The 24,997-nt window shown below is 37.2% G+C and overlaps 1 protein-coding gene across 7 annotated transcripts in view; it reads right to left on the bottom strand.

Annotated features, from left to right (window-relative positions):
- Positions 1 to 24,997, bottom strand: part of dmxl2 (Dmx-like 2) — a 141,501-nt gene that overhangs the window by 84,161 nt on the left and 32,343 nt on the right. For 6 of the 7 annotated variants that reach the window (XR_006309475.1, XM_043677366.1, XM_043677364.1 and 3 more), the window contains exons 5-14: positions 19,942 to 20,086; positions 19,028 to 19,094; positions 18,613 to 18,791; positions 17,552 to 17,735; positions 14,851 to 15,022; positions 13,593 to 13,808; positions 11,795 to 12,057; positions 6,138 to 6,795; positions 2,177 to 2,298; positions 351 to 440 (exon numbers count right to left, since the gene is read on the bottom strand). Coding sequence is in view for 6 of the 7 variants with exons in the window: in XM_043677366.1 (XP_043533301.1) it covers positions 351 to 440; positions 2,177 to 2,298; positions 6,138 to 6,795; positions 11,795 to 12,057; positions 13,593 to 13,808; positions 14,851 to 15,022; positions 17,552 to 17,735; positions 18,613 to 18,791; positions 19,028 to 19,094; positions 19,942 to 20,086 (2,096 nt within the window). In the remaining variant the exon portion in view is untranslated. Of the gene's footprint in view, positions 1 to 350; positions 441 to 2,176; positions 2,299 to 6,137; positions 6,796 to 11,794; positions 12,058 to 13,592; positions 13,809 to 14,403; positions 14,829 to 14,850; positions 15,023 to 17,551; positions 17,736 to 18,612; positions 18,792 to 19,027; positions 19,095 to 19,941; positions 20,087 to 24,997 lie in introns of those variants that run through there. The other variant, XM_043677365.1, reaches the window with a different exon arrangement.

Raw genomic sequence — 24,997 nt, 5'->3', positions numbered from 1 at the left:
AACATGAACAGGAATGAGTGAAAAAGTCATAAGAGGTAGCGAAAGGAAGGGATTAATGAAGGTTGAAGTTGTGAAGAAATAAATGGTGATGGATTTAAAGAAAACAAACTGTTAGTGTGCAAAACAGCTAAAATGAAAATGGAAGTAGCACATTTTCAGTAAGTTCATTATTTCCAACTGTGATAAAAGAAAATCTGTGTCAGAACTCATTTTAACAGGCAAACGTGTTAAGGGAATGATTTTAAGCTTCCTTTCACTGATTCCAAGACTCAACAAAACCTGAAATTGCAACAAAAGAGGGATAAAAAGGAGACAAGATTCAAATTTCTACATTGGAATGAATTTCTAACCTGAGCTGTTATTACATCTAGTTCAATAATGCAACCTGGTCGAGCTGTTGACTGCTGGCTGACTATATTGAATACTTCTCCAACGAGTTTCTGGAAAAAAAAGACATATAAAATTACTGAATTTTAGTCACAGTCGCAAATACAAACTACATAATGTAGAAATAGCGATTCCGTCCCACCTCATTCATTTTATTTAAAACATTCAAAATCCTACAAAAAGCAGTATCTGAACACAGCCTAATTATTCACATCAATTTAGCAACCTTGCACAGTGTGGCCTAGAAATTTCTAGACTTGGCAGGGTGGACTTAAGTTGCAAGCTGGGCAGGAGACTAGAACTTTGGATAAGAACAAGACTCATAGACACCTGTCCTTTTATAACGTTGAGAATTGTTGATGCAAGTGGACAAATGCTAAACAGTGAGAAACAGCATCCTTGCTGATAGCCTCAACATGATTGCCATTTTGGGAATGCTGGAAATGTGCTTAGGGAATAAACTGGCATAGCTAATGCTGGTTTCTAGTTGAGATAGTAACTCTAAAGAAATTGTTGTTCAAATCCTATAATAATTTGGTTCTTTAACCTAAACTGGTGGTCTCTCCCTCCCAATGAAACAACATGACGAAGCTCCAAATTTCTTAACCTTATGTAGGGCAGACACCCAGGAAACAACAAAATGGATGTAGCCATCCAACTCTTCATGGCAGTTTAGCCCTTCGTAGTGATGGATAGAGGTTTCAAAATGTTAGTCCCTAAACGTATTTGAAAACAAAAATATAAATAATTCTATTCAGTCAGGCAGGATCGTGGAGACAGAGTTCCTGTCTGAGTCAGTGTCAATGATCTGTTGTACATAATTAATTCAGGAAATATAGTGTCAATTGCCAATCATGTTGCAACATTCGATCATATTTCAGGTTATCAGTCTGAAATGTTAATTGTTTCTCTGACAGGGAGTGCAGTTTTAGACCAAAGTCAGTAGAGTTTGTACAGCCTTCATTAGAAATCTGTAAAACGTACAGTTGTGGATGGCTCCCCAGAGAACCATCAGCTCCAACCTACAGCCTAATACTATATGGGAGTCCTTCTAGCCTAGAACTAATAAATACAAAACATCTAATAAAAAGAAAGTCAAAAGCCAAAAGAATTGGTTGGTTAACCAAAGAACACACAATTAAAAGTTACAAATAAGCAAACCAATAATTTAAGGGAAAAAGGTTAGTCAGATTAGAGCACAAGTATATATTGTACAAGTGGCGAACTTTACCCATCAGAAACACACACTGGCCGTAATCAGATTAAAATTAATCAGTGACAAGTTAATTATGTGCTATAAAAATGGCAAACATTCCTATTCAATAAATGTGCTGAAATCCTCATTCATCTCTTGATTATTCCAATCCTCTTCACACTGACTTTCTGTCTTCCGTTCTCCATAAAATTCAGCCCTCCTTTCTGCCATAACATGGATGTTGTTGATGGTTTTTCTGCATTTGGACACTGACTACTTCCATATCTGGTGCTACATGTTATGCAATCATCAATGAACATCGCCACTTCTGGAAATTATGGTGGAGGGACTGTCATTGATGAAAGAGCTGAAGAAGTTGGTTGGGCATAGGATACTACCCTGAGGATCTCTTCAGGCTTCCCCACCTTTCTCTTCAAGACTCTTCTTACAAATCGCTTTTTTCACCAAATAATGAGTCATCTCATCTAACAACCAAGTAGTGTACAAAGGTTCTTTTTTTGTGCCCATGAATTTTCTTTAAATGACATTTCTTATAATAATGCTAGTTACTTGTTTGCGTAGCCATTAACCTACCGAGATTTCAGGATCAGAAAGTTCATCCAGAAGTTTCCTGGCATCAACCACAGCTTGATAGAGCCTAAGATTTTGACCATCAGAAGCAACAAAACAAGCACTAGCAGAGTTGCAGTAGGTCCCTAAAAATTGAGATGAAATATAATCAATTAATTTATAAGTATAGATTGTAATAAAATGTTTTTGAAGGTTATCATAGTGATAATGAAATTTATTAATTAATTCTATCTTGCCTGCTCTTTATATTTGAAGAAAATATAACTGCATGATGGTATACAATTTGTTAAACTAGGAAAACTTCATAAAATAATTAAATTCAGAGAATTGAATTTAACCTAATATTTTCAATGCTACTGCAAATTATTTTGAATACAAAATACAATAGATCAGTAATGAAAAAAAGCAACACCTGGTTAAGGTACAAATGATATTTCTTGTTCTAAATGTTACCGAATCACTCAAATACAACTGCTGATATTTATTTGGATCTAAACGTTTATTAAAGACAGATGGACTGAAAGATTCCTCATTTTGGTTGCAAGGGACTCCGAAGTGTTTTGGATGACAACACTGATTCTTGGTGTGGGGTAGGATTTTGAAACAGAACATTACTTACAAGTAATGGATTTCATAGCATGGCAAAGACCTCTAATAATAGGTTTTCCATTTACAATTACGAAAACTGCAAATCAAGAAATATTTATAGGAATATTGTGGACTATATTAAATAATTAATATAATAATAAAAGATACAAATGATAAGTTTCTGTTCTAAATACAACTAAATTACTCAAATAAAACTTAATTTATTGATACTATAAATTTTTGGAAGACAAATATTTGTGGGAAATTTTGTTCTATGCAGATTGACTAATGTTCATTGTTTAAAAGTAATAATAAAATTGATTTATTATTACTAACACATTTGAATTAGTCATTTTAAAAAATATTACACAGATAGTTTGATGCCAGATTATGCAGTGGCTTACAACAGGGGCAGGATCAGATATCATAACCGCAGGTGCTATACTTGGCCTAAACTCCCAGCCACACATGTATGCCCGCTGTGCTCTGATAGCATGGAATCCTTTTGTTTCTAGCATCCAGAATTGAATCAACCCAGATGAATGGACTTTTTTCTGTATTTTATTTTTAAAAAACTACCTTTTCATGGAAGTGAACATGGCTACCTAGGCCAGCATCTATTGCTCTTCCCTATCATCTAGATGGTGCTGGGGCCACATTTTTGAACTGCTGCAGTCTATGTGGGTTAAGGAAGTCCTCTAAGGAAGCAAGTTCCAGAATTTTGACCAAGTGAGTGAATGAACTGCAATGTAGTTCCAAACAATGATGGTGTTGACTTAGATGATAACTTGCAACTGGTGTTCCCAAGCATCTGTTATCCTTATCCTTCTAAATAGCAATGATTGCTGGTTTGGAAGGTCCTGTCAAAGGAACTTTGCTAAGTTTCTACAGTGCATAAGTAGTTGGTACACACCACTGCTAGTGAACTTAAGTAATGGAGTGTGCAAATGATGATGGCATGCCAATGACACAGGCTACTCTGTCAAGGATGGTATTGTTCGAGCTGCACTCATCCAGGTTAGTAGAGAGCATTCCATCATACTTATGATTTAATCTTTGTAGATCCTGGACAGAGCTTAGTGATTCGGAAAATGAATACCTCCTGCAGAATCCCTGGTCTCTGGTCTGATCTTGAGGTCAATGTTTACACTGCTCAGCCAGTTCAGTTTCTGGTCACTGATTTCCCCAAGATATTGATAATGTGGGAATTCAATGATAACAGTATTACCCGATGTCAAAGGAAGATGGTTAGATTCACTTTTCTTGAAGATGTTCGTCACAAATGTTGCTTGCCACGTTTGAGCCCAAGCCTGAATGTTTAAGTCTTACTGCACATTGTCACCAACTTCTTCCACATCCGAGACACTGCAAATAATGCTAAACACTCTGTAATCATTAGTAGATATCCCCATTTCTGACAAACTAACAAGCACTGAAGATGGAAGGACCTCAGACTCTAAACAAGGAACTTCTATAGTAAATGTCCTGGTACTCGGATGACTGACCAATAATGAACCATCTTCCTTTATGTTTCAACAGTGGAGTTTTCCTCTCAATTTCCACTGATTCTAGTTTTGCTATATAGTTTCTTGAAGTCACACTCAGTAAATTGCTGTCTAGATATCCAGGACAGTGTGGTCACCTCTCGTCTTGAGTTCAGCTTTACTCCTCATGTTTGAATCAAGGCTGTAAGGAGGTCAGGAAGAATCCTGAGTGAGCAGATTCTCATCATTCTAAAGTGCCACCTTAGGCACTGTTAATGAACTCTTTCATTATTTTGATGATGAGCAAGAGTAAATACATTGGCCATGTTGGATTTGTCATGCTATTTGTGGACAGGACACAATTGGGCAATTTTCCACATTATTTTGCAGATGCCAATTTTGTAGCTGTACTTGAACAGCTTGGTAATAGTAGAACAAGGATTATATCAGGTATGAGGTTGAAGATTGTGGTTGAATATAATCTGATGCTGCTAATGACCTGCTGCACCTCATAGATGCCCAATTTTAAGTTGTTAGATCTGCTCCAAATTTTCCATATTTAAACGTGGTAGAAGTGCCACACAACATGGAGGGTATCGTCAGATTGCAATTATGACTTGGTTACCACAAGAACCGTGGTTACTGCTGCGAATATGGTCATGGACAGATATGGTGAGAGGAGGTGAAACAGGTTTCTCTCTTGTTGGTTATCAGCAAATGCAGGTTGAGTCCAGCAACGTTGTCCTCGAGATGTAGCCAGTTTGGTCCTACCTAGTCACTACTGATGATCGACACTGAAATTTCCCAGCCAAATAACATGCAGAGCTTCTTCCAATTAGTGTTCAACATGGAGTATATGGATATGGGGGGCGAAGAGATGCAAGGTGGTAATCAGAAGCCTCCAATACTCATGATGCAATGATAAAGTATTTACCTAAAACAACCTTGGATATAATCAACACAATTTCCTGCAGGAATGGCTGCACAGGAAAAAATGACTACAAAAATGCCCTGACAGTAGCTTGCCAAGAAAACTTCACATTTTTATACATATTTTGGACACAGAGGTGATATAAAGTCTTAACCTTATGACTCATAGGGTAGAAGCCACAGCAGGCAAGTAAACAGCCTTGAAAGGGCTGTCTTTAGAGATTTTCCAGCCCATGAATTCCACAGTTCTGCCAATCCCTATATGATGACCTTAAGAGGGTTTCAGACAGTATGTGAAAGCCATATTCTGATCTTTAAAGCCGGAGCATGGAGTCAAATCTTCAGTCATCTAGCGTTTTGGATAATTAAATTGCAAGCCTTTGGGTTCAACCGGGATTTCTCATGTGGTTTGAAGAATATCACAGTTTATATGGTAAATGGCAGGTTCCTGTTAGCTTGTTAACATATCTGCTTTTATGATAATTTAGCCACTGCCACAATTTCCACCGTCCAAGTTTAAAAGTAAAAATACCCTTCTCTGGGAATCTCTGGTTGGTTTCATTATATTTTAATTTACCACTTGAAGAAAAAACAATGTCTCGATGCCAAAATAGTGTAATCATGTTTTCATATGGCTTACCTTATTAAAAAAAAGCAAAGCAGCACACTGAAGTGATTCTGATAAAAGCTGATATTAAGGAAAAATGAAGATAGATAGATGAGGGAAATGAACAGTAAAACAGACTCTGAATAGCACGATTATATCTTCAATTTTCCATGATGAATTACCTAGCTTACCGAGGATGGGTGAAGCTTTTTGATATTTAATGTTCTTGACAACTACGAAAACCATTTGAAACTGTAGCAGCGTGCTAAAAGGGCACAATTAATTTCTGACTAGCATGCACACAGTTAACTAATAAATATCAAGAGTGTAGTAAACTAATTTAAATCAAACTTACCAAGACAATAGCTTGGGATCAATGTTGGAAGCCAGGCCACATTTGAAAAAGCTGAAGTATGCAAGGAATTGATACGTGCCAGCTCTGAAACCCCTCCAGAGTATGACAAAGGTCCTATTGGGTCCATACGCCAAAGTATCAACTCACTGTAGATGGCATTAGGATCATGAAATGTTCTTGTAGCAGCATTTTTAACATGCTGTGAAGCTGGCCCTTTTAAGGGCTTTACATGTTCTACCACAGGTTTTTCCTTTTCAACAAAGTCAGTTTCTGGAGTCATTAGTGCATTGTGATGGGAAGAGGTCAACAATAAGGGTAGCACCGAATGACAAGCTAAGTCGTTCAGGTGAAAACGATGTCCACAATATCTAAATTTGTGCGATACCATTAGAACTGTGGTGAAAGCAGATTCTTCAGCAAAGGTCACTGCCCACTGGTTTAGTGATCCATCAACATGCTTTGAAATCATCATAACTGCTGGAGTGATGATGTTTAATTTTGAACTATTCACAAAATGGGTCACCCCATTGATATTAGGATCATTATCTGGAAGGCTCTTAGCATCTTTAGCAGTACATGCATACATCATGATATTTTTGCTGAGCGAATTAGCATCACCAGTCGGAAAAGCAACAGGAATCCGTGATGAAAATGCGACCTAAAATGCAAACGTGAATTAGATATTTTTGGCTAACATGCATGTTTCCGCACAATTAAAAAATATTTTCTTTTGCTCCCTCCATTAAGAAATTACGTCATGAATCTTTAACACAGTAAACTCTCAAATATCTTCACAGAAATAATCAGAAGTGTTAAACAAAGGAGGCAGCAAAGTGAAATAATCAAAGATAGAGTTAAAAAGTGAGATTTGAAGTGGGTTTAAAAAGGGGAGATGGAAGTAGAAGTTGGAGGATTTAGTGAAAAAATTCTTAAGTTGGAATTAAATACACTTGTGCAAATTAAATTGGACACTTTACATGAAAATACTCAATAATTTAGTGATTAAAATAGATTAACAAAAATCATATGCTTCCTTAACTAACATATCATCTAAATTCTGTGATTGTTAAACAATGGAAAATATTGCGCATTATAACCTGAAAAATACAGTTTCTCAATTGCTTTTTCATTTTTTTGTGTGAACATACAGTTAATCACATACTTACGATTCCTGTATCAGGCTTAACTGAATCAAAAATTGACAAAATCTATTAATTACCACTGAATGTGTTCCAAAAAAAGGTCTGAATTAGCAGGATAATTTGCCTATCACGAGGAACATTGGGGCCACTTATATGTAGTCACAAGCTTTATTGCAAAGTCTCCCTCTATGGTAGATTACTCAGTACATATTTACTAATCACAAGATTGCTAAAATTACATACAGATGACACAAGAAAATTAAGCACATTTTTACACAACATCACCAAATGCCAGAGTAACTTTGGATACAAATATTACAGACAATATATATAGTCTCCTTTTATAGTAAAGCTGCATCTGAACTGTACATCACAAAGACAGCATATGATTAAAGTAATTTTTAATTGAGCCCTGCTTAGGAGGAAAGACAATTACTTGGCATTCTGCACCACCATGTCATCCTGTGTGATTATAAAACAAAACACACATTCAAATACATCGTAGCGTTTTCGGAGGCAGAAATTAATATAAATAAAATTGCAAATTAAATACTTTTAAATAAATTGCTTAATGAAAACGCTCATACTTCAATATGGCAGGCTCACAGAATTGTATCAAGCATTCTATCAGAATGCGCATTGTGTTACGACACAGGGTAAACCTCACGCTTAATTTAAAGCCAGCAACACAGAAAAGATTTATCCCATGCAGTAACCTGTAAAAATCTGAATGGCCAAGAACCATAAGAAATAAAGTTGTTAATTTTTATTTTAAAAAGTATAACAGAGAATAATTAACTAACAAACAATTATGTACAAGTTCTTACTCTAACCTATCTTTTACCTTTCCTTCTATAATACTAGTCTGATAAAACACCCAATTAAGATTTACAAAACAACACTTATCTCAAAACCAGGTAGCTTTCGGTTCTTCTATTTGGATCTTCCTGTGTCTTTTCTTCTTTTTAGGAATGTCTGCGTCACTGGCTACTGATCGAAAAGGTACCTTTTAAGACAGCTATTTTTCAAGCAGCCTGTTACATGCTGGGGCATGGTAGTTCTCCTCCCAACTGTTCAATTTTCCCCAGACTTACACCTCCCAAAGCATCGGATTACGTCATTGGCTTTTAAGATTGTCATAGAACATAGAAGAATACAGCGCAGTACAGGCCCTTCAGCCCTCGATGTTGCGCCGATATATTGTCAATATACTAAATTCAAACTGGATTGGAGTTTGGTATTTTTTCAGGGTATAATTTAAACTGATTGGCCAAATTCAAATTTGGTTTTTGTCTCCAGGCAATGAGCTAACCAAGTTGTTCGACCCAGTGTTACACTGTTACTTTATTGAGAACACTTGGTGCTGTGTCTGGTAGTTCTGCTGCTTTTAACTCTCTTAAAGCACACCCACATCTTCATAACAATTGGGATAAAGAGATTGAAACCTATGCAATGTCAACAATTAGATGAATAAATGATTAAACAATAATGTGGCCTCAGATAAATGGAGAGCTGTTCCAGTTTCATAATATGAGCTTTTGATCCCTTCTACTAAAACATAGATGTCAGGTAAGACACCTTCAAATGAGCCAAGTTTGTCTGTCCAATTTTGCATCTTTTGAAAGATTTACTTTCAACGATTGAAGTTACACAGGAATCTCGATTATCCGAATGAGATGTGTGGGCATTATTTTGTTAGGATAATTGATTATTTGGTTAAATGATTCAATACCTTTCCTCTGGTGCTCAGAATTATCCGTTATGTCTGCTCCCCGTACAGGAGACGAGGCAGCAGCACACCGCGCGTGCCCCCGCCCGCCCCCCTGCCCAACCCCATCCCCACCCCACCTCCCCATAACCACATCGAACACTGCTCCCTTCCCTGCTCCTGCCCGCCCCTCGTCTGCCCCACCCCCTCTCCAGGGCAGCCAGACTGGACACCAGCAAGACTGCTGCTGCCTTTTGGTGGGGGAGGGGGGGTGAGTCACCAAATAGTGCATGCATGCACACACCACACACACAGACAAATGCTTTACTGCACGTTTTGACAGGTTCCACTTTTGCTCTGTACAGGACAATGTTGGAGAGATTATCTGGGGAAGAGGGGCAGTGTAGAACCCCTGGGAAAGTGTATTGGGGTGGGGAGCGAGAGGACGTGCGGTTAGTCATTTGGAGGCTGTGCCTGGCTTCCACCGATATCCAGGACTGTCCTCGGCAACATTTCAGTAAGCCAAATTCACTTTTAATCACTAAACAAAAGATGCGATCAGTGTTGGAAACATGTCTTTGATGTAATGTTTCTGTCGGGACCTCGAGATCTCCTTTGGATAATCCAATATGTGGATAATTGATATTGGATAATTGAGGTTCCTCTGTAATGAACTGTTTTGCTTTCAACAACTCCCTTCTCAATATTTCTGGCAAAATTTGAAATGTTTTGATCACCCGTACAAACACAAATAGTTTCCTTCTGTGTTTTAAACATTGATAAGTCAGTGAGTCCATTTTTAACATTCCCTTTAAATTGGACCTTGCTGTTTTGTTCGCTATCTGTAGCATCAACTGAAATTAGATATTTTATCATTGAATTCACAGCATAGGAGGCCACTTGACCCACTGTGCTGGTCCCAGCTATCAAAAGAGCTATTCAGCTAGTCTACTGGTGTCAGCTAAAAAGACAATTCAAAACCATCTGTACTCTGTCCAAAAATTTCATAACCCAAAGAATGTTGAAACCTTTGAAGGATATGGCTAAATCTGGCATTTTTTAAAAACAACTTCGATGCACATTCAAATTAATCTTAAAAAGTGGCTTGTATCAAATTCCAATGCAGGATTCTGACAATTGTCTCCCCACGAAAACATGCATAAAATAATTATCACACTAACAATAATGCTAAATTGACACTTTTGTAACTTGCACAAATGGGATACCATGAATCATAATTATAGCACAATTACAATTTGCACACAGGGCTCAATATGTAGTACTGAATCAAGGTTCTGGACAGAAATTTGATGTATTATTTTTGTAGGTAGTCCAAATCAATGAACTGAATTAATTAAGAAAGAGAACTAAAAGATGTTGTCTGTCTGGCATGAGAAACTGTAAGGGCTGGATTTAACACTCATCTTACAGGAGGGCACACTAAATGCAGCAGGGTAATTAGTCCAGCATGGACCTGCTCACCTCCGCTCCATCATAATTTATACCAGCAATGGGAACATTGGGCTGTAGTGGATAGATTCTTGGTAACCAAGGGGTTTGCAAGTCATTAGAAATAGACAGGAATGTGGTTTTCACGTTATAATCATATCAGCCATGATCTTACTGAAAGCACAGTAGGTTCAATGGCCTCAATGGACTATTCCTGCTCCTTGTTCATATGTTCATAATTTGTTAGGTTGTTTCCACATTAAGAACAGTGTGCACATTAACTTCATCATTAATTTCTCAAAAATTTCTAGGCCAATTATAGGTTTAAATTCAAACTGAAATCACAGATCTTCAAAAGGACTTTACTGAACTATTCCAGTTCTCAGTTTGAGCTACTGAAAGTGTTTAGCCTTCAACATACCATAAAGTCGCCACAGTCCTAGAGGACTGCTCTCTTACTAGAGAGATGACTGGTTGTGGTTTAACATGACGGTCACCATGCCTCAAGTGAGGTTAAAATGGTAGGACCTTCATGGTAATATGAGCCAAGACAAGAATTCAACCTGTGCTATGATGTCACTCTGCACTGCAAGCCAGCCACTCAGCCAACTGACCCAACATGCTTTACAACTGATGAAAAGACTTTCTCTGTAAACCATGCTCTAGTAAAATATGAAGGATGCTTGAAGTCTGTGGGGATATATACTGCCAAAATTAAAATTTCATGAAGGGAATGAAAGTTAAAAACAATATTTGCCTTCATTTTAGACCAGACCCAGAGAATAAGAAAATTATGGTGAACACTCAAAATTGCCTTTCTTTTGTCTGGCAACCAACACAAAAAGATACACAATTACCAAAAGTCAAAATGATGTTGCTGGTTTAATGTTAACCTGGGATTTGTAGTAAGCAAAAACAAAATGTCCCTATGAAAATCTCTTGGAAAGAGAAGTAGTTATTTAAAATAAACATACTGTGACATTCAAAGTGGAAGACCAGACTTAAGGCAGACATTATTACTGTCAAAACACAATGTAATTTGTAAATTATATTAGAATATCTCTTTGAAAATAAATTACATATCAATGTGAGATTAGTGCAAGATATTGATTAACCTAGAGCAAAGTCTATTCGGCAGCTTTAAAAAGAAAAGCAGGCAATGAGTATTTTTACTAGCACACGAAGGTGGATCACAATGGATGCATACATGTTTTACTGAACTCCGCTTCTAGCCACCCTACTGAACTTCTTTCATAATGCCTAAGTATATGTCATTTTGTGCCAAATGAGCAAATATATCATTTGAATGTCAACTTTCAATTTAAACAACTATTTTTAAAAAATATTTTGATCTGTACCTGGACTTGTCTGAAAATTCCTGGGTGATACTCATCTAAATACTTCACATGCCATACTAAAAATGAGCCATCTACAGGATGGATTGTGAACAGCATATCAGCATTCCTGTTCCATTCTGTTTGCAGTGTTTCAATTTTTCGATCCAACAATATGGTGGGCATTGAAATCCCCACAGCTGATGGTGTAGATACTTTAGTGCTTCCAACTTGCTCAGCCTCTTCGTTCTCATATTCTGATCCTTTCTCTGAAGTTTCATCTTGTTCTATAACAAAACAGAAATAAAAATGGTTCAAACACGCCCATGCAATTAAAGTAATCATGTCTTAGTTACTTTGAGCTTCAGTGCACTCCAGTTAGCAACACAAATTGGAGGAATTAATTTTCAAGTGTGAAGTTGCTTCAACAGGATAAAATGTTTGTTGTAAAAAAAGGGAATCTCACAATTTGATAGAAAATTATTTAATATCACATAGTTACCAATTAATTTTATACTGAAAGCACTATATGGCTTGCAGGGCTGAAGTTCTTAAAAAAATAGGAAAAGTGCTAGTTCTCTTCAAAACTAACAATCCATTAAAAATGAAAAGAAAATCAAATTTATGCATCCTGCAACTTAATTTTTTTTTGTCAGTAAATGACATGCTAATAAAATTGCTTGTTTCCACATCCCAACAGACATTTCAAGCTTTGTTCTTTGTAGGTAACGAACAATAATATTCTGTTCCACTGTTAAGCTCTTTGCAAGAATTTAAAGAACGCAGATTGTTAAAACAACTTCTCAGTAGTTTTCCAAAGTTCATTAACTCCATTTTCCAATCCACAGGTGTTACAAAACAATTCAATATTTCAGTTCATTTAAAATCTTTTAATCATTGGTGTGAACTAATTTTAACTAAGAAAAACGCCATCCTGCGTGTAGGTGACATAGGTGATTTAGATAGCCTAGTCTATATAAGTAACTGCCATTTAACCACAAGGGACCAGTTCTTCCAACACCATAATTCAATAAAGAGACAATAACACCAGGGATGGACAGGGAGGAAGTGCAGCACATGAAAGGCTCAGAATACGCTTATTTTCATTGTAACCTATTATATTCTTCCTTCCACCAACAACATAGTTTACTCATTCCTTCCACTGTTATCTATCATTACCCAACCAGAATGAAATGTCTGGTTACTATACATATCACTCAAAGGACTGAATACTGCAGGACAAGAATACTAGACTTCCACCTTGAGGCACAAGGATTAAAAGCAGATAAAACTGACAAGTGAAACACTCTAAATGATTGCTGTAAGGGATTCTATATGATGCAAGCCTGACCAACTCAATGCACTAAAGTAAAAGTATACAATGGCTGAATATTCTGAATAGTACAACTGGTCCAGAAAACCGAGATTACAGTGATGCAGCTGGGTTTGCTTTTCTGTGGTTTAGCTAACACATTGTGGCAACACAGAGCTGATATCAATGATATTTTTGAGCTAGGCAATACCAAAGTAGGACAATATTTTTTCTAATTATGACAGGGATAAGAATGACTTTAACCATTCTAGAGTGAACAGTGCACAACATTTAATTTTAATTTTTAAAATAACAATTATATCAATTACTATCAAATAGTGTTGACATCATTAAAGCAAAATCTGAATGCTTAGTGTTTGATCTTTCTTCCTGCAGGCCAAATGGATGGACAGAAAACCTTAACAAAACACATAAGTTAATTAAAAATCAAACTCTGCAGCAGATTAAATTCAGTTCTTCTACATCATAGAACATAAACATTTTACTTGCCTTGCTCACTGTTGTCGAGTTTCATTTTCAATCCATTCTGACTGACCGTGTCAACTTCATCCTCTGTCTGCTGATCTGTCAGCTTTCTTAATTGCTCCATGAATACTTCCATAGATGATGTAAAATGCAGTTCTTTATTGTTCAGCCAGTGAACTACAAAATTTCCACCTCCCTCTTCAATGTTAAAAGCTGTGCCAGCTAGTGCTGGTGGAATATCTGCATAACAATTGAAAATTTATGTTCCACATTACATATCTAATGGAAATATTTTTCATATCCAACTGAATGATATTAGGCATCAAAATCAAGCCAAAACAAACAAATGGCACTTGTTTTTTTAAGATCTCTTCATAGTTAGTAAATCTTTTTTGAACCTATGTTTGTAAACTTAAGTTTAGTAAAATTTGTTGCACAACCAGTTTTTCCTACTTAAACCTCCAATTGCAACCCAACATATCTACATTCTAAACATTTCCAACCAATCTCAAATCTTGCTTCATAACATAGCAGAACTGATTAAATGTCACTTTTAGGTTGATCTCTAGTTTAAGTTCAAGGGCCATTAGTTTGTTCAGTTTAATATATTTGAAATTGTACTCCCAACCCAAACTGGTAGGCTTTACTGTTGGGAGCTATTAAATAAAAAAGGCGGTCGTGGAAATTATAACGAGAGCCAGAAACCACCATGATGCAATATAACCGGTCCTAGGGTAAATTGAGTATAAGGTCCCAATCAGAAAATTACATCGGAAATGAGGTTCAAGCCAAGGGTGGTGGAAGTTTTCTTCTGGTAACAGCAAAATATCCCTACCAGAGAATGACAAACATTATTTGTTCTGGCCTCTTCTGGCACAGTTGTTTCTTCAAGCCAGCTTTCTGAGGTGATTTGACACAAGCACGTTTCTCCTTAAATAATCATTAAAATCTTGTTAAGGCACCGACTAAGACGTGAGCCATGACCTTTTGAGTTAAATCTAGCCCTAAGCTCCCTAACAAAGCTGTCTCCAAATCTGTCACAGATAATAATATCATTAGGTGGGATGTAAATATCTTAGGAGCAGAAAACGGAATAGGCTGATTTTAAATCCTCACACTTTTAGTCCCACCAAGTTCTGGAGACTCAAAATCAACCCTTATGACATTCTAGTCACAAGAAATTTACTATTACCTTCAACAGTCAATTAGTTTTTGTTAAAAATGGGTTGGATTATTTTAGTATGGTAAAAGCAATTACAGTTCTACTCTGACTAATCCTAACCTGTATTAGGATTAATACTCGCTGCAATATGAAAGTGACAGAGTGCATTAACATAGTGTGAAATTTGTCTGTGAACTTCATGCGATTCCAGTTGGCTTGGCAAAACTTCAATTTGGGCAGCCAGAACGGAGGATCTGCGACGACTTCTTAGATGCTTCAAATGATGAATTGTCTGCAAAAACACAATTAACAGTGCACTAATATTTATTCTTCTAGTAGATTAAGAATCCAAATTTAAAACCTGCTAGCATGAACCAAAACAATTTAAAAATAACTTGCATGGCCTTCCAGAAGATATTAACAACTGCCAAACTAGGATTTGATTATTAAATACAAAACAGTCACTCACAACATACAACACGGAGTCACCACATCACACACAAGGGAAGAGATTGGGAAGGAGAGTCCTCATGGTAACCTTAGGTGGTGCAGGAACCCACAATGTTGATATTACTCAGCACTGCAATCCAACCATCCAGCTAACTAGCTAATTGTCTCAAAGACTTTACAGCACAATAGGGGGTCAAAGGGATTCATAAATAGTACAAGTTGACAAGAAAAGTTTACACAATTTTATATTATAAATTATAGAAATGTCTTTTATAGGTATCTATTCTAATATATGGTATTTATTATGAATTCTATTGGATTAATAAAGTAGGCTAGCATACATCAGACATTAAGCATGTGAGCACAAAATCTACCCCTTTTCTGAAAGATTCATTTAAGATTTATCATTTAATTAATAATCAATTGATTTATTCAACTATGGACACAAAAGTTGCAAATCAAGAAAATAAACATCAAACCATTCAGTTATATATTTTATCTTCAAAATATTCAGCAAGTTGTAATTTTAACTAATTCATCCTTTTGTCTTCTTCTAAACAAATTATTTTCAACTATTATCTGTATTTGAAATTTAGCTGAATACACAAATAAAGGGAAAAAATACTAAACATTTTAATACCTCTCCTAAGACTGGTCCTCTCAACTAAAATCCAGCTCTTCAGGTTTCTAGGCTGCATTCTGTAACCGGAGTTTAACTTAATGGAAATGTTCCTACAGTAGATTATAGCTACTCTGTCAAAATATTGCTGAAGAATTAAAATTCCAATAATACAGCAATCCCACCTTACACATCACTCTACTTTATTATAACCTCTAGAATCCAGGCTAAGCTACCAAATTTTATGATTCTAAAACAATACAAGTCCAAGAAGAGAAAGACTGGCAAAAGGAAAGTTGCAGCATCTAGGGGCAGGGTATTTATGCTCTTTAAAGTTATAGTTATTACCTGACTGAACAAAATAAATTCTTCCAGAATCCACTGAATTTGTTCCTGGTTCTGGTTTACAATCTCAGAAAGCAGTTCATCATATTTTCAGTATTTAATAAACAGGCCATCCTTACATGTCTCCTGAAGAAGGGCTAATGCCCGAAACGTCGATTCTCCTGTTCCCTAGATGCGGCCTGACCTGCTGCGCTTTTCCAGCAACACATTTCCATGTCTCAGTGTGTACTGCTTTCACTTTGAAGAGTGTACCACACTCCCCAGCATTATCCCCAATGTAATCCTTTCACAGACTAAGAATATGCCGAAATGAAATATCACAACCATATCCACATTCCTGAGAAATGCCATGAGGAAGTTGCAAAAACAATATTTAGCTTTGTTGTGCAATGAAAAAGTAGAATTGACAATGCATTGGAGTTCAGTGTTTAGGTTAGATGCCTACTTTTAATGAAGATGCTATGATTTCCTTTCCTTTGTCACTTTAAAAAAAAGAGCTCCATTCTTAAATCTTGCTGCGTTTAAACTTACGTGCAATCTTCTACAAACATTAGATTAGCAATTCAATGCCGTATCAATTTTGGCACCAAAGAAAACAGTAGCAAATATGTAGTAAACTTATATGAGTATTGTATTTGCAATCCTAAATATTCCATGAAAACTAACACTGACATCTTTTAGGATGACATATATAAGTACATATTGTACAGCAATGTGTGCAAGACTGTGCTGTTGGTGCAAGACTGTGCTGTTGGCACAGGACTTGCCAAAATTTACCTCATAGTTCTTTAAGCCAAATTGGAATTACAAATTGCTGTACTTATTTCAAAATTAGCATAGATAAAGCACGATTTGGAGACGCCAGTGTTGGACTGGAGTGTACGAAGTTAAAAATCACACAACACCAGGTTAAAGTCCAACAGGTTTATTTGGAAGCACTAGCTTTCGGAGCGCTGCTCCTGATCAGGCAATCATCTGATGAAGGAGCAGTGCTCCGAAAGCTAGTGCTTTCAAATAGATAAAGCAAAAAGACACAATTCCTTTCTTTACTGTATTAATTCAGGCAGTAAAAGCATTTTTCCTGAGACATGTAGTAACTATCAGTTGCTATGAAGCATTCAATTGGCAGAGCATGGAACAAGCAAACTTGATTGGTATCTATTAATTAGCTTAAAAATGTGTTGCTGGAAAAGCGCAGCAGGTCAGGCAGCATCAAAGGAACAGAAGAATCGACGTTTCGGGCGTAAGCCCTTCTTCAGGAATCTTCCTGCAACACATTTTTAAGCTCTGATCTCCAGCATCTGCAGTCCTCACTTTCTCCTAATCTATTAATTAGCATAAATTAAACAAAGCATATTCATTGTTTCATTTGAAACTCTTTCCATTTTAAGGCCTTAAAACGATTACCTCCAGAGCATGCTGAACTTTGTCTTTCTGACTTCCACTGTGAGGAAGATTGCTGGTTGAGGTACTAATGGTAGATTCTGTCATTTGTCCTCCAAGAAGACTGTCTTCTGGCAATAAGGTTTCAGCCCAGAGCCGACAAACACCATCTTGACATGATGTCAGTAGTACGTTGCACACAGAACTTCTGGAGATAGAATATATTGGAATCTCATACACTCCAAATACAGTGGAGAAGTCTCCTATTCTACTGCAGTCATTCTGCAGTACACAATCAGTCACAGAAAGATAAAAGCAAGATTAAGGCTTTGGAAAACTGGACAAGACTATAAATTAGAATCTAATTTTGCATGTATTAAGTATTTTTGACTTGTCTTCATCGAAACATCAGCTATACCTTGCACCATATTTGAATTTCAAATGATAAAAAAAGTTCTGAGGCCTTACTTGTACAAATAAAATCACACTTTTCCAAAGAATACCATTCAGCAATTCAGCATATGCTCTCCATTCCTCTCTAATTGTTTGCAACCATTCATGAACATCTGAAAAAGGTTGTCCAGTATGTAGGAAGCACTTAAAATCCTGTTCTCAGCTAATGTCCACATTTATGGGCAATTCCATGAAACATCATTGATTAGCAACCTGGAATGAGGACTGCTGTTGATCTTCCCACTAGTAAACTAAGGGAGCTGAGGTCAATTGAAGTATCCTTAATCATGGTACCAAGTTAGACACCTAACTTGTTACCAACAGAGCTTTGAATCCGGAACTGCCTTTTGAACTCTGTTTACAAGATGAAGGACAGCAACACTGCAAATCAATTTTTTTTTTCATCCTCTCTCAGCAATAAGTACTTTATATCAAGTATGTAAAAGACCAGAGGCAAAGCAAAGGTTCTTGTATAATGTCTTAATAAAAACTCAAAAAACACCTCTTTGTACGTGATAGTAGTTTAGATTTCAATATAGTGCTCGTGGCTTTCTCAAGCTGTTCAAAAGCCAAATACCAAATGTTCAATTAAAAACTGACATTTACTGTGGTGAAGCGAGCATGTCTCTAACCTTGGCATATATTTACTAGTCTTCCGCCATGAAAATCCTGTTACTGCACGAGGATGTGCCAGATACACAAAGGAAAAGTGTACAGCTGAAGAAGCATTCTTTTCCCCAAATGTTTCTGCACCTATTACAGCAGACTTCCAGCCAGTGGTAAGATACCATATTTTCAGAAGGGAGTCATCCTGCAGAGAACAACAACAACAAAAAAGCTTACGGTGATAGAAAATAGTAAACATTTAAAAAAATTAAGTACTTCAAATGAAGTTCAGTGTTTCACAAATGCAGCTAGTAATCTTATCTTTGCAATTATATTTTGAAACATTAATTTCACTTCTACTTTTTAAATGCACTGCTTATGTTAACACACAAAATGAATGTTATTGCTTGATTAGGAAAAAAGTCTTCCACAAAATCTTACTTTTCCTGCTGTTGCAAAGTATTCTCCATCAGGAGACCATTTCATGAGATATATTGGAATAGCAGTCCTAAATGGACAAAATGGGATATGTTAATGCATGAGCAAACAGTTCAAGTTTTGTTTTAAATTGATTGAATTGTTTTTGTTATTGGTTATACAAGTTATTTTTAGTCCAAAAGTTAACTGCATTAACATGAATTGCAATCACTTATTTTCTGGATACTTATTAATTAAAATAAACAATGGTTCTTAAAAGGTAACAAAGAGCCAAAACTCAGTCAGAAGTTACAGCAAAAATGAGAGCTTAACCTCTATGCTTGATGTTAAATCAAAATAAATAGGAGTGCTTCATGTGGTCCACAACAAGCTTAAAAGCTGTTTCTGGCCTGTGATGGGTTTCCCTTTTGGTCCTGTCAGGTCACTACTGGTGAAGCAAGCAGGCCAATGTGGATGCCCTTAAAATGGACGAGCCATTTGTTAATGAGCTCCAATTTTGGGCTGACTTTATCACCCTCTATGATCTCTGCATTTCTCCAATTCTGGTTCCACCTGTACTGTGGGAGAGCCAATCCATTGGCAAATTACTTATTTACAATTAACCAAAATGTCGTTGACCTGGCATACCACAAGATGTCTGGCATTTTATAACCTTTGTAAAGTAAAAGCCTTCAGTAAAGAATTCAGAAACATAATACACTGGAACTCAAAGAAGCCAATTTAGATAGAGAAAATGTCATTAGTCCAACAAACAACCGAATATGACAGACAGTCATCCTTCATACCAAAGTACCATCCTAAAGCTTCTTGAAATGATTCACATTTCTCAAATATCCTGGATGGACAAACAATTTTGTATGGATCACAATAAAATAAGAATTAAACTTCATGGAAATTATTTTGAGTTGGATTCTTACTTGCATTGCCAGATACATTTCCAATCATTTAAATCTGGGTGTAATCTAAATTCCTCAGCATGACTACTTTCTTCTTCTTCTAAAATGTCAGCAGGAGGTGGTGACCACAACTGCAGACAATCTGTAGCTGTCAATAACTGGTTACCTGAAAGAAAAATTACAATAAATGTAAACTAATTTAAGTATTCCTGGTTTGGGATTTATTTGGAGTTAAGATTATATACACAGAAATGGAGGCTCTGAATCAAAATTGGATGCCTGATGTAGTCACAAATGCAACACTCAAGACAGTAATCGAACATGGATAGTCAAAATCAGTTGTTAGTCTAGGCTTCTGCCTAACAGGTAGGATAGCACAATACGGAAAAGCATCAGATAAAGAGAAAGCATTGGCATTGTAGTATTGTTGCTGGACTTGAAATCCAAACGTCCAGGTCATGCTCTGAAGACTCTAATCCCACCAAAGCAGATGATGGAATTTGAAATTAGAAATCTGGAATTAAAGGTTGAATGAAGGCCACAAAACTATTGCCAAATGTTGTAAAAGCCCTTTTGAGTTATTAGTACACTTTAGGGAAAGAAATTTGCCACATTTACTTGGTCTAGTGTGCATACGAGTCCAGACCCACATGTGGTTTGACTCACAACTGCCATCTGAAATGGTTAGTAAGCCACTTAGTTGTATTCAATTGCTAAAAATTCAAAAAGGTGGACCATCTGGCATAAACCTTGGTACCAGAAACAACAATGGCAAATTCAGCCTCATTGACTCTACAAAATCCTCCTTTCTAATGTGCGAGGACTAGTGCCAAAATTGGAAGAATTCCCAGACAAATCTAGCATGGTCATACTCAGAATCAAACTTTATAGACAGACAATGTTCCAGACATCACCATCAATGAGTCCAGCAGAATAGAGCAAGTACAGGATGCAGCATAGTGGCATACACATTCAGAGGGAATCGCCCTGGGACCATTCTTTATTCATTCATGGAATGTAGGCAGTGCTGGCTACCATTTATTGCCCATCCATAATTGCTCAAAGGACACTTAATTGTCAATCTGGATTCATACATAAACAAAACCAGGAAAGGAGGTAGCTTTCCTTCCATAAAAGGCATTTGTGATGTAAATAGGTTTTAATGCTAATTAACAGCGTTTACATGTTCACCATTAGGCTAGATTTTAATTCAAGATTTTATTGAATTTAAAGTTCATTGTCTGCCAAAGTGGGATTCAAACTCATGTCCCCGAATGTTAGCAATGGGTTGACTCATCCATGGAGTATCATGACATTAGTTCAAACCTGGCAAGAAAATTTTCTGCTATTACCACTTAGTGCTGCCCCCTCCCTACTGCTAAGGGGTGAGTACTCCTCCAAATTGAGCACCACTTGGACAAAACACTGATGGTGGCAAGGAAGCACTACAACTGACTAAGCTGGTCCAGTCCTAAAGTGCATAGCTGCTACACAGTGTGTGCAGGCCAGCAAATTGGAAAATAGATTTCAAACATAGTAACTCAACTCCAGTTTCTCAAGACTAGGAATCCATGAGGTATGGTGGGTGGTCAGTAGCAGCAGAACTGCAGTCAAACACAAGATAAAACCTCATGGCGTGGCATGCTCCACTTACTATTATTATCAAGTCAGGCTATCAACACTAGTTTTAAAGAACAGTGTGAAAGGCTTGCCAGAACTGGCAATAGGCATTCCTAATAATGAAGTTTCAACCTGGTGAAGCCACAACGCAAGATTACATGTGTGCTAAACAGCATTAAACGTAAGTAATCAAGAGGCAAGTAATTCCACAACCAATGAATCAGATCACTCATTGCAATCTTAGTTCAAACATGGATAAAAGAGATGAATCCCAGAAGGGAAGGGAGAGTGACTGCCCTCAACATTAACACTACATCTGATTAAGCACAGCGTCAAGGAGCCCTAGCAGTATTTGTGTTGGGGAAAAACATTCCACTTGTTGGAGGCATGTCTGGTACAAAGGAAGATGTTTGTTGTTATTGGAGATAAGTCATCTTAGCTCCAGAGCATCATTGAAGAACTGGTCAGAGTAGTGTCCTGATCCCAAACATCTTCAGCTGCTTTATCAATGACATTCCATCAATAATAAGGTCAGAAGTGGGGATATTCGTTGATGATTGCAGAATGCTCAGCATTATTCACTACTATTCCATTATTGAAGTAGTCCAAGTCTAATCGCAGCAAGACCCAGTCAATATCAAGATTTGAGCTATTAAGTGGCAAGTAACATTCATGGCACACAATGCTTGACAGTGTCCATTTCAAACAAGAGTGATGTTAATATTCAATGGCATTACCATCACTGAATCCCACACTAACAAGAGACAGGGGGTTATAATTGACAAGAAATTGAACTGAACTACCCATATAAACATTATGACTAGAAGGGCAGGTCAAAGGCTTGAAATCCTACAGCAAATAACTCTCTTCCAGACTTCCACAGCCTGTCCAACATCAAATCAGGAGTGTAATATGATTCAACTCCTTAAACAGCACCTTCCAAACCTGTAATCACCACCATCTAAAGGACACAAGCAGGAGATACATGAGAACTGCAAGTTTTCTTCAAGACACAAACCACATCACTGCTCCTTCATTGTTACTGGGTCAACATCCTGAAACTCCCTCCCTAACTATACCAAATGGAATGCAGCAGCTCAAGAAGGTAGCTTATCATCACATGCTCAAGGACAAAATTAAAAATCACACATTACCAGGTTATAGTCCAACAGATTTATGTGGAAGCACTAGCTTTCGGAGCACTTATTAACCACCTGATGAAGGTGCAGGGCTCTGAAAGCTAGTGCTTACAAATAAACCTGTTGGACTACAAATCTGGTGTTGTGAGATTTTTAACTTTGTACTTCCTAGTCCAACACCAGCACCTCCAAAGCATTCTCAAGGACAATTAGAATTGGACAACAAATGCTGTCTTGCCAGTAAAGCCCACATCTCTGAATAAATTATAAAAACAAAACCCTACCTGTGCTCTGTGTTAATATATTACACAGTTGAAACTTACTAAAACTCAACTGTGCTCTTGCATAATCTTTGGGGGTTCCTGTGATTTCGCTCTGGTGGCTTATATGGAATGCTTTCTAGATATAGAATCATAAAAAAAAAGTTTACTGCATTAAAAAAAGCCACTTTTCCCATTATGTTTGGACCAGTTGAAAATGAGCCACCCAGCCTCATCCCATTGTCCAGTATTTGAGTGCATAGCCCTTCAGTCTACGACACTCGATGTGCATATTCAGACAACTTTTAAATGGGTGCTTTTGCCACTACAACTATTTCCAGTGAGTTCTAGACATCCACCACTCTCCACATTAAAACATATTTCTTCATCTCTCCTTTCATCCTTCCACCCATCACTTTAAATCTAAGGTCCCTAACCACTGCTAAACTAAGTAGGTCCCTCACAATTTTGTACAACTCACATCAAAACTTCCCTTAGCTCTTCCAAGGAGAACTTTAGCCTATATAGTCTTTCTTCATAGCTGTAGTTTCACACTAGTCAACATACTCATAAAACTCATCTGCACCTCCTCTAGTGCAATTACCTTGGGGTAGCACGGTGATTCAGTGGTTAGCAATGCTGCCTCATAGTGCCAGGGACCTGGGTTCAATTTCAGCCTCGGGCGACTGTCTGTGTGGAGTTTGCACATTCTCCCAGTGTCTGCGTGGGTTGCCTCCAGATGCTCTGGTTTCCTCCCATAGTTCAAAGATGTCCAGGTTAAGTGGACTGGCCATGCTCAATTGCCCTTCAAAGGTGTGGGATTAAGTGTATTAGCCATGGAAAACGCAGGGTTACAGGGATGGAGGTAAGTCAGATGCTCTTTGAAGAGTTGGTGTGGGCTTGTTAGACCGAATGGTCCATTTCTACACTGTAGGGATTCTATATGATATATATGATTTCTGTAATGAGGTGACCAGACTGTATTCAGGTTGTAGCCTAATTAATAATTTGTACAGATTCAGCAAAATTTCCCTGGTTTCAGTCCACATCTCAGCCAGTCAAAGGATTCCATCTGCCTTTTTAACTACCTTTTAGACCTGCATTATATCTTTAGAGATCTAAAGACATTCTATCCAAGGTCCCTCACTTCCTCTACCCCTTTCAGCATTCTCCACTGATTCCACATTCATTTGCTTTGTTTGACATTCCCAAATGCCATCACAGAACACTGCTATGCTGAATTCCATTTACCACTCTTCTGCCCACCTGACTAGTCCATTGATATCTTGCTACAGTGTAGAGCTATCCTCTTCACATTAACCACGTGGCCAATTCTTGAGCATCATCTGCAATTTTTTTGATCATGTCCCCTATACATCTAGGAGGAGAAAGTGAGGTCTGCAGATGCTGGAGATCAAAGTTGAAACTTTATTGCTGGAACAGCACAGCAGGTCAGGCAGCATCCAGGGAACAGGAGATTCGACGTTTCGGGCACAGGCCCTTCTTCAGGAATGAGAAGGGCCACATTCCTGAAGAAGGGCCTGTGCCCGAAACGTCGAATCTCCTGTTCCCTGGATGCTGCCTGACCTGCTGTGCTGTTCCAGCAATAAAGTTTCAACCCCTATACATCTAAACCATTAGTGTTTATTGAGCCCTTGAGAACACCACTGGAAACTATCTTTCAGTAGTAAAAACAGTCAACAAGTACTCTTGGTTTCCAGAACTTGTATATTCAACTTGCTTCCTTTCAGTTGAATCAATGGGCTTTCCTTTTTTTTTTAAAAATGTCTACCAACTGAGAGCTTTCTTGCTAAACTCCATTTATATAAGTAACTGGAATGTACAACTTCTATTAAACAAATAGTATTCTAGAACTGCAGAAATTTTAAGAAATTTGAAAAGGAAATTGTTAAAATTACAATTGCTAAACTGCAGAACTTCAAATCTAAATGTACAATCTATCACAAAAATATCAATTTTCACCTCCAATGCAGTTTGTCTCTGTTGTGTGTGCTTAATGACCTCTCTAATATTTCCCTTAAAGCACTAAGAGAGTAT

The sequence above is a fragment of the Chiloscyllium plagiosum genome, chromosome 36 (assembly GCF_004010195.1).
Source record: "Chiloscyllium plagiosum isolate BGI_BamShark_2017 chromosome 36, ASM401019v2, whole genome shotgun sequence".
NCBI classification, from domain to species: domain Eukaryota; kingdom Metazoa; phylum Chordata; class Chondrichthyes; order Orectolobiformes; family Hemiscylliidae; genus Chiloscyllium; species Chiloscyllium plagiosum.
This window is presented reverse-complemented; position numbering and strand designations above follow the sequence as displayed.